The following is a 9,888-nucleotide window of genomic DNA, read 5'->3' as shown; positions in this document are numbered from 1 at the left end:
GGGTGAGAAACACTGGTCACCCCCCAAGAGAGGTTGTCCAGGAAGACAGAAGAAATTTTTATTGCACCTATACTAAACTACAGACACAAATCTTTGAAAGGTGGTACCATTTTATTTAGTGTTGTAGGAAATTTTAAGTTATTTCTTAAAAACAAAATCAGAGAAATTCAAAATTTCCTAAGTAACAAAGCAGGAAATAATTCTACAATCCAAAAACACTGGCGATCCTTCTGTTGGAGGGAAGGAGAGGTAAAGTTAGTAGTTCATGTAATAGACACTGAGAAAACAGAGTGGAGGTTGGTATGGATACTAGGAGATTAAGTTCTCTACCTAAGGAAGGCAATTAATCTTTCAGCCTTGAAGGATTATTAATTAGTAGTTCCAGAAAATAAAAAAAAAAAAGGTCAATTAGGAGAAGGGACTCAGTAAGGGACAATCCTGCATAATTTAACATTAAATTGCCTCTGGCCTTCAATACAGTATGTGGCTGAGTGCTGTGGACCTTCCTTCCTCTATGCCCTTTTGAGCTCCCAGTTAGCAAAGCTGGAATCATACACATATATCCCGTTCACATATGCATACATGCACACACCTCTCCACTCAGGTCAACAGCTGTGCTGTGTGGCAAAGGGCAGACTTTCTTGCTCCTACATTCTGCTATCCTGATGAGGTTAACACAGGGGAGGGCAGGACACCTATCAAAGTCCAAGGAATGAGATGATATGAAACAACCAGGCAAAGGATTGATGGTTTTTTTTCAGGGAGGTGACCTCCAACTGAAGTTCATTACAAGGTGTTTGATATTTAATCTGATATTTAAAGTACCTACTGCTCTTTCTGGAGGCAGCCATGCAAGGCCAAGAAGGGAGTTTCAGGGAGGTGACCTCCAACTGAAGTTCATTACATGAAGTTCATTTAATCTGATATTTAAAGTACCGACTGCTCTTTCTGGAGGCAGCCATTCAAGGCCAAGAAGGGAAATGCCCCTGCTTCTTCAGAGCACAGCCTCCTCCCAGCGCCCATCAGCTATGTTAGCATTCACAGCAACTAAGGCAAGTCTCAGTTCTCTGAGTAGAAGGGCACATGCCCTCAGACATACGCCAGTTATAGGAGACCAGCACTTCAACTTACCAACCCCTTTTAATGGCTCAGAACAGGCTAAAGCTTTTCCTAGATAAATTCTCCCCCAAAGGAGAGTCCTCAAGGACAGTTAACAAACAACCTTCAGGTTATCTACTTTGAGAGGTACAGGAATGCTATAAGTTGAATTTTTTCCAGGTACTTTGATAGGTACAGGAATGCTATAAGTTGAATTTCTTTCCAGCATCGGTAGAAGCCAGACACCCTTGAAGTAAATTGTCCTTCATTCTCCAGAGTTCCCAAGTGGCATTTCAGAGCACAGGAATTCATTCCTCCACCCAGACGTCCCTCTCAAACACTGACCAAGGTACATCCCCAAGGTCCTAGCAGCAGATATCTCCAAACCAACCACCGCGCATGAACAGTGCAAGTCTCCATGCCAGCTCTTCAAAGGAGAAGTCATTCAGAGCATAGTTGTCCCCCAGTGCACTGGGTTATCACAGTGAAAATACATTTATATTAAGTAAAAAACGTGTTGCAGGACAAATATATACATGTACGTTTTCAGAGTTCAAGTGAATATACCGTTCTCTTTGTAGGTATGTAAATAAATTTCATAGCACTACAAAAATACAAGTCATCTGAGAAGTTTACAGTTGTCCCCAGTACTATGGGAGAGTATTAAATAAAATAGCTGTAGATAATTAAAAGCTAATTAGATAAATCAAGTTACAGTATCATCTTTCAGATTAAAGTGCTCCAATACAACTAAGGTTACAGCAAACGTGATCCTGAAAAGGAATTCCACTGTCAACAATCTTGCCTCTTAACCTCAATAAAACAGGAATGTACATAGATTTCCCCAATTTATAACTGTTAAGATCGACACCTGCCCACCCTACTGGCCTATAATATCCCTCCCCCAGGAAAGAGATAAAGATCTCACGGGATTCTGTTACAACCAAGAGAAAAAAATGAGTAATACAGAGATATCCTAATTCCAGTATTAGATTACTAATTACCTAAAGAATCTGAACTGGTGCAAATAGTTAAGAAGGGAGCAAGTGTCTTAGTTAAAAAAAAGAAAAAAGTATATTAATCTAGTTTTAAAAATACAGCAGCAATCCAAAAATAAGGATCATCTTCTTGCTCTTCGCAATTTTAGAATGGCAAGCAGGGAATGCCAGGAGGTACTGACGAGGAAACCAAGGGCCCAAGCCAAGGCACAGGGGGAAAAGGCCACAGAAACCCTACTAAAATCATTCCATACCTGGTGGAACCATTTTTAGTAAGTGCTTAGGTCACCCAACCCCTTATCAAGGCACTGACGGGGCCATTTAGCCAGCAGGAACCCTGCTTGCCTGAGAGAAGGGACTTTGGCCAGTTCCCCCTGAGTACAAAGTAACTCTCTCAGTCCCCTATTCTACTTCTCATATCTCCACACAAGGCCCCATGGGTCTGTACAGGGCACATTTTAAAGCTAGAGATCAGTGGAAGCCAATGTTTAGAAAAGGCAGCTCGTTTAAAATTTAAATGGCACATTGAGAAGCTTTTCTTAAACTCCTCTACTCCAGTCAAACAACTAGACCAAGTCTAAGAAGCTCTGAAGGTTGACGTGGTCTCAAAGTTTAGCATCTATAGCCAAAAAGCCATGCTTGAGGTAATCAAAAGCCAAAAGTGTGTGTAACACAGCAGCAATTGTATGGTCTTTCTCATTTCACCCCAAGCTTTAATGACTGGGCAACATGTATTTTAGAATCTCAATATCAAAGAAAGAAAACCCCAATGTTAAAATATATTAATACCCCTGGCATCATGTGACTCTCTGGACCAGGATCAGATCTTATGACCATGTCTTTGGTCAGGGTATAAAATATTTACAACATAGTTAAAGGCACAGTGGCATTTGAAAATAAAACCCTGGGAACGTATAGTAAAAGATTCATTGTAATAATTAACCTGGCTTCAATTAGTGGAATTGACTCTTGCCAGATAACATGCAAGGGAGACGCTAACTTGGAGCCTGTGCGCTGGTTATCACGTACACCGAGTCCTTGACCGCAGGAGGAGGTTGAAACAAACTCATCAGTGTTGTATGCTGGCCATTCACATCTTTCCTGCTTTTTTGCCGACCTGAGCTGGAACTCGGAGGATGTTGGGAGTTTCTTCCATGACCCTGACTAGCAGATTGTCTATATAGTCTTCCAGCTCGCGGACCTGGAACTCCTTCTTGCTTATCGTTTCCTTCTGTTTGAGGACCAACTGGATCAGCTCATCATGGGTTAGCTGTGCATAAGCAAAAGCAGGGTCCGAGGGGTTGTATTTCTTTGGAGAGAAAAAAAAGGGAGAAAAAAGTGATAAAGTCAGCAAAGAAGTCAAAATATCTAAAAGAAATACAAAAGAGGAAGCTGTTGTTAGTGATCCGAGTCTCCTGTTTTCAACAGACATGGAAAACAGGTTGGTGACTGATGGAAGTTTTCTGTAAAGGGCCAGAGAGTAAATATTTTAGGCTTTCCAGGCCACGTATGGCCTTCATTGCATGTTCACTTTTGTTGTTCATTTGTTTTTTTGTTTTATGACCTTTTAAAAATGTAAAACCCATACTTGGCTCATAGGAATTACATCATCAGTATTTATAATCTGGGATGACTGGAGTCCACCTGCAAACTGACCAGGCAGGAACTACAAGGAAACAGAAGATAAGGATTATATTAAAAGTAACATGTCATACCAAGTCTCCAGGAAAAGGAAAAACAAAACAAAACTAACTTTTCCTGAAATCTGTGGCTCAGGAGATTTATAAGTTTGAAGAAACAAGGTCCTTGGACAACCTCAAGACAATTTTCCCTGCAGAACTCTGAGGCAATCACATTTTCACTGCCCTGAGGGTCTAATGGTTTCACTTAGAAAGGCTAAAAGGCCACCTTCTACCAACCCCTTCTAATGGCTCAGGACTGGTCAAGAAGAAGCTAGGTCAAGAGCATAGTCAACACTGTCACAACATGACAGAAGGCCTTGTTTGGTCCAGTGACAAAAAATGCCTACACGAGCCAGAATTCAGAGTGAATTCCCATCCTCATGTCCTGGCTAGGAAGAAAAGCACAATGATTACAATACTAGCTTAGAAACAGACACTGATATTTTCATATACAGGGAAGATTTTAACCTAACAGACTAGACTACACAGAAATAAGTGAGATATTGGACCACTTTTGAAAAACTGCTTCTGCCTTAATCTTTTTTTTTTTTTTTTTAAACTTGTTGAAGATATACATTCACAGGGTACCTCTTCTGGACCACAACTGTTCTATTTGTGATTTCCAAAAACAATCTTCAACCAAAAGGTTACATGTCTGGTAAAGAATTCTGGAGATTCGTTGTACAACCATGTGAATGTACCTAACACAGCTGAAATATACACTTGAAAATGGTTAAGATGGCAAACTTTATGTTCTATTTAAAGTTTTTAAAAACTTTTAAAGCAATCTTTTAAAAAAGTTGTGTGTCTGTTTATATATCCTATCAAGAAAAAAAAAAAAGTCTTGGTAAACAGCCAAAAATATGTCTTCAAGGGTTTTTAGAATACACTTCCATCATATAAGAACGTTATTTAGTCAAGAATATTGATTACATAAGATACTCTGCAAGAGAGTTTGGGAGACAGATGAAGCTGACACCTGGAGGGAGCACCAAGCAGGTGTTTCTCGAGAGTAGGGGCCAAGTCCCCACAGGTCCTGACACACGCGGGGGCTCAATGACCATAATCTAAGTCTCAGGAAGTTAGAGTTCAGAGAGGTACAACATGCTCTAGGAGCTAAACAAACAGGAGACCACTGCTACACAGGTGACGCACAAGCTTCAAAGATGGAGTGACATATGAACTAGATCTTGGAGATGAATTACAATTGAATTCCGTCCCCAAATAACAGGATTTTGTTTTTAATTATATAAGAAATATTTGCTCACCATGGAAAATCTCAAATACAGAAGAGGGAAAAAATTTTTACCTATCACTCCCACACATAACATTTGGGCCTCTTTCTTATTTTTCCTGGGTTTCTTTATGGTATGTTTTACAACTTTAACATCATACAGAACATGTTTTTATACCTTCTTTAGATTATTATTTTGTGAGCATTTTCCCAGCAAATTTTAGCAAAAACTGCTTTCTTAATGGATGTTTAAAATTCCAATATATCTTAACCATCTCTCTCATGCTGGGTATTTAGGTTGCTTTCAATTTCACAATTATATAATAACACTTCAATGAAAATTTGTTAACATAAATCTTTGGTCATATCTCTAAAAATTTCCTTAGGGTAAATGCATAGAATTAAAAAGGCATGCTCATGTAAAGTATTTCTTACAAACTGTCAAACAGCTATTCAATTTAGATTCTGTAATCCAAAGGGAAAAGTATGTAGGACTGTTAAATCATTCTAGATATCTGATGATTTAAAAAACTATAAAATAATTCAGCATTACAGAAAGTGAGCAACAGCCATGGAGAGGAAGAGGTGCAAAGAAAATACCCATTAATTCAAGAAACGACAGTGCCTATTGTCACATATTTCCTTCCAGGATTTTTACATTGGCTTTCCCCCACATCGCTGTAATAATAATGATATATATTCAAATTGTATCCAACTTTTTCCATATAATATGACAGATGATTTTTGGATGTAGTTGGCCGTATTATTTTTAAATGGAAGTGTTAAAAGCCACCTGAGTAAATAATACACCCCTAGTTATAAATCATCTGTAAAGGATGGAGGCCCTAAAAAAAAAAAATTCCCACCCCCATCCACTATAGTAATGATCTGGTTGGCTTTTCATAACTTTAGTTATGCAATTTCTTTCTCTAACCTCTCTCTTACTTTTCAACATTCCAAAGAGTAGTCATTTTTATAAATATTGTTTATGCCTTAGTACAAAGCGTCTATTATGGGGGCAGTCAACAGCAATCTCCAAGAAACTTTCTATATTTACTCAGAGTATTTACTAGGTATGGTTCAGGACCAAGAGATTTGTTTCAGGCAGGCAAAGGGGCAGCAGTGGGACTTACAAATCATGAGCAAAATAAGTAGCAGCTGCCTTTGTTTTAAGGCAAGTTATTCTCTCAGTCAGGGCCAGGAGATAAGCCCCTGATTAAACAAGCTTTGAAGAGTAAATAAAACGGGAGCCAAAGGCTTTGCTCACTTCCCGAAAGCTAGGTGTTGTTTCTCTTTGGAGCCAAGCTGCATTCCACAGTAAAAGGAAGAGGGGATGGGAGGCCACTAAAGGACTCTAGTTTTCATTACGGTCAATCCCTTTTATGCTGTTCTTTTGCCCAATTTCCTGGTAAATAATGGTAACTCCAGGAAGACAAATGCTGCCTCTTCTACACAACCACATAAGCCAGCTGAGCTGGTCAAGTTATGGTACATATTTAGTGAGGGCTAAAACATAGTAGGTACACAGTTCTGGCTACAGCTGGTAATTTTGAGAATTACCCGTCAGCATGCATGACAAAGGAAGAGAAGGCAAGATGGCTAGAAGATGCTAACCTATTTTCAGCAACAATTCATTATTATGACTTAGCCTCTTTGCCTGAAACTCAGATCTCCAGCTTTCAGTGAACCTTTAGCCCAACTCCTGGTGGCACAGGTGCAATGAGGGCAGGCAATAACAGCCACCCAGCTCTTAAAAATGCTTGCAGGAGTGAAGGAGATGTGAGCAAAAAATTTTCTTTTAAAAACACAAAGACTATTTGATGTCCTGGAGTCCACGGGACTGTAAAATCTGTGATTAAGTGAAACTTTCAGATGCCCCGAACAAAAAGAGAAATAAAGGGTTTTTTTTGCCAACTACGGTCCCCAGTAGTCACTTAGAAATTCTTCTCCACGTATTTGAAACACAACACATCCTTGCCCACTAATGGTCACCAATCACTTGGTAAATCATTCTCCTCCAGTCCATGTGATAATGAGTCAAAGACCAGAGGTCTGCAACAAATCCTTTCTGATTCAGAAAGGGTAGGATGAAGATACTCTAAAGCAGAGATCATCTAAGAGGTTGATTGTGTTTTTGTTCGGAGGTTGTTGTTTTTTTTTTTTAATGTTAGCCTAAGCTTTTTAAAGACAAGAGACCCTCTAATCCAGCAATATTCTTCCTGGAAATTTAGCTTAAGGAAATAATCTAAAGGAAGGGGAAAGGTTCTGTGTAAGAAATTGCTGACTATAGTGTTATTCATCTTCAAAAACAGAAAACATTATAAAGTTGTACACCTCAAATTTATATAATGTTATTAACTAATGTTATCTCAGTAAATTTAATTTAAAAAAAGGCAAAGAAAAACAGAAAACAACCTACATATCCAATAATAGGGAAGTGGTTAAGTGAATATGGGTATAACCATTTCAAAAAATAATTAAGTAGCAACATGCAAAAATACTTATGATACACTAAGTGAAAAAGAGAATTACGTGTTTCTATGCTGGTGATGGAGCTAGAAAATCATCACTTTACAACTACCATAGTCATCAATGGATACTAAAGCCTGTAAATCAAAGGTTGATGAGGAACAGGATATTTACATAGTCTGAAATTAATTCCTTGCAAATTTCTTATTAATTGTAAAGGGAAAAAGAGAAACTGGGTGGATACCACCTGAACTAAGTCATCAGAGTTAACACTTCCACTGCTGGTACAAACTGATATAATGTGCCTCTTCATACGATACACTGAGAAGGACACTTTGTATAATTAATTCCTGTCAATAACGCATAACCTCAACCAAACCAGAAGGAAATATCAGAAGAGTCCAAATTGAAGAAAATTCTACAAAACAACTGATCGAACTCTTAAAAATGGCAATGTCTTGAAAGACAGAAAAGGCTGAGGAACTCTTCCAGAATAAAGGAGACTAGAGAAGCAAGATGACTAAACATGAGTGATCCTGGATTGGATGTGGAACCCTAAAAAAGACATTAATGGAACCACCGGTGAAATTGAAATATAGACTATTAATGAGAAAAGAGTATTATATCAATGATAAATTTTTTGATTTTGATAAAAGTCCTTATTCTTAGAACCAGAAAGGGCAGGATAAAAACCCTCTAAAGCAGAAATCATCTAGGAGGTTGATTTCCACACTTAAGCATTTAGGAGTAAGAAAGGCATGATATAAGCAACTTACTCTCAAATGGTTCAGAAAAAAAATTATGAATATACAAAGAGTGAACAAAGAGGGAGGAGAGAAGGGGGAGAATGAAAAATGCAAATCTGATAAAATGTTAACAATTGATGAATTGGGATGAAAGGTATACAGGAGTTCTTTGTACTATTCTTGCAACTTTTTTTAAAATTTGAAATTATTTCAGAATAAAGTTACAAGAAAGTACATCCGTGCAATGATTACAACTACAAGAATTTTACATTCTTGACAAAAGATAAAAAAAAGTTACATGGAAAAATGAAAATATTTCATTTGAATGGGCCAGATGGTGGGTGACATTTTCTTCTCATTATAGAGAAGTACTAATGTCAATCACATTACTTGAGACACAAAAAATTCAACCATAACCAAATTACTAAAAAGGAAAAGTAATTATTCAGTGGAAAACGTAGGGGCTTCCAAAGATTATCCAAAGACCTGAGATATATGGTTAAGTTACTCCTAGATTACCTGCTGCCCAATGAGACATATACAACGGTGACTCTGGCAATAGGTTTTTTTATAGATCCCTAACTAACATGCCTACTACTTCTTGGAGAAGACATACCTTCATCATGGCTTCATTGATCAAGTTCTCACTGATGATAGTGGCAGTTCCCAAGCTGGAGTTAGCAACCTTGGTGGCTGTTGTATTCATTGGCTTCACAGGATGAAGTCTAAAGAGAAAGGGGAAAGGATTCTTAGACTTTTCTGTAATGGCAAAACCCATCTCAAAGATGGCAGCCAGCCATAGAGAAAAGGAGGGAGAATGGTGACATGCTCTATTCACATCTCCGGTCTAACACACGCCAATTTCCTGTGGAAATGAAAGCGGTCAGCACTAGGCAGCCATATGTAAGCCAACAAAGCACGCCTTTAGAGCCAGGTGTCCTGGCATTACCACAAACCCCTTGTCCTCATTATCAGTGTCAGGAGAACATTAAAGACAGTCTCTTAGTTTTGGAGGCAATTACAGCCTAGGTCTCCACTGTGGGAGTCCCTGCAGAGCCTTCTGTTCCTCGGTGGCAAAGAAAGAGCTCGGAACAAACATGCCAGCTTCACACTGGGTGGTGATTAAAGGAAGCTTTAGACACTGCTAATTTTTATCACTCAATCTCAGCTGGTTTCTAAGACCATTAAGATACTGGTCATAGTACATCTCTGCAATTTGAGAGCTCTAAACCTGATTGCGCAGAATAATTCCTAAACTATGTCTGAAGACTACTACTACATTCTTGCTACAAACACAGGAGTGTCTTGAGGTATTCCCACCACAGGAGACAGCCCTTTTAAAAGAGGCTGTATCAGCAAAACAGGTGGATTGCACCATCAGAACAAACATCTGTGTAGTTAGAAAGCCCTAATAATAACCTGCAAGCAAAAACAAAGGGTGACATTGCTCACATTTACGAAGACAATCTTCCCCGACTCTCACCTGTGCTTGGCTGACCCAGTTCCAGCTGAGACTGGATGTGTCTCCGAGGGTGAGACCCAGGCCTGAAGAAGCGGCTTCCTCTTGCCAGATTTTTCCACTTTACCAGGGAGGCCCTCTGCTGTTGCTTTTTTTTGAGATTCTGCTGTACTGGTGTGGTGAGTGTCAGAGTGTGGATAGC

General features: G+C 38.9%; 1 protein-coding gene across 1 annotated transcript in view; it reads right to left on the bottom strand.

The window, feature by feature from the left end:
* Positions 1–92: 92 nt before the first annotated feature.
* RAB11FIP1 (RAB11 family interacting protein 1) overlaps positions 93–9,888 on the bottom strand; it is a 28,582-nt gene continuing 18,786 nt past the window's right edge. The window contains 4 exon segments of the mRNA XM_006916311.3: positions 93–770; positions 885–3,405; positions 8,844–8,952; positions 9,711–9,888. The exon segment at positions 9,711–9,888 is cut by the window's right edge and continues 16 nt beyond it. Coding sequence (XP_006916373.1) covers positions 3,187–3,405; positions 8,844–8,952; positions 9,711–9,888 — 506 coding nt within the window. The 3' untranslated portion in view covers positions 93–770; positions 885–3,186.

Source organism: Pteropus alecto, unplaced genomic scaffold (assembly GCF_000325575.1).
Source record: "Pteropus alecto unplaced genomic scaffold, ASM32557v1 scaffold24, whole genome shotgun sequence".
Classification (NCBI taxonomy): Eukaryota; Metazoa; Chordata; class Mammalia; order Chiroptera; family Pteropodidae; genus Pteropus; species Pteropus alecto.
The sequence above is the reverse complement of the archived record's forward strand: the minus strand, read 5'-3'. Positions and strand labels throughout refer to the sequence as shown.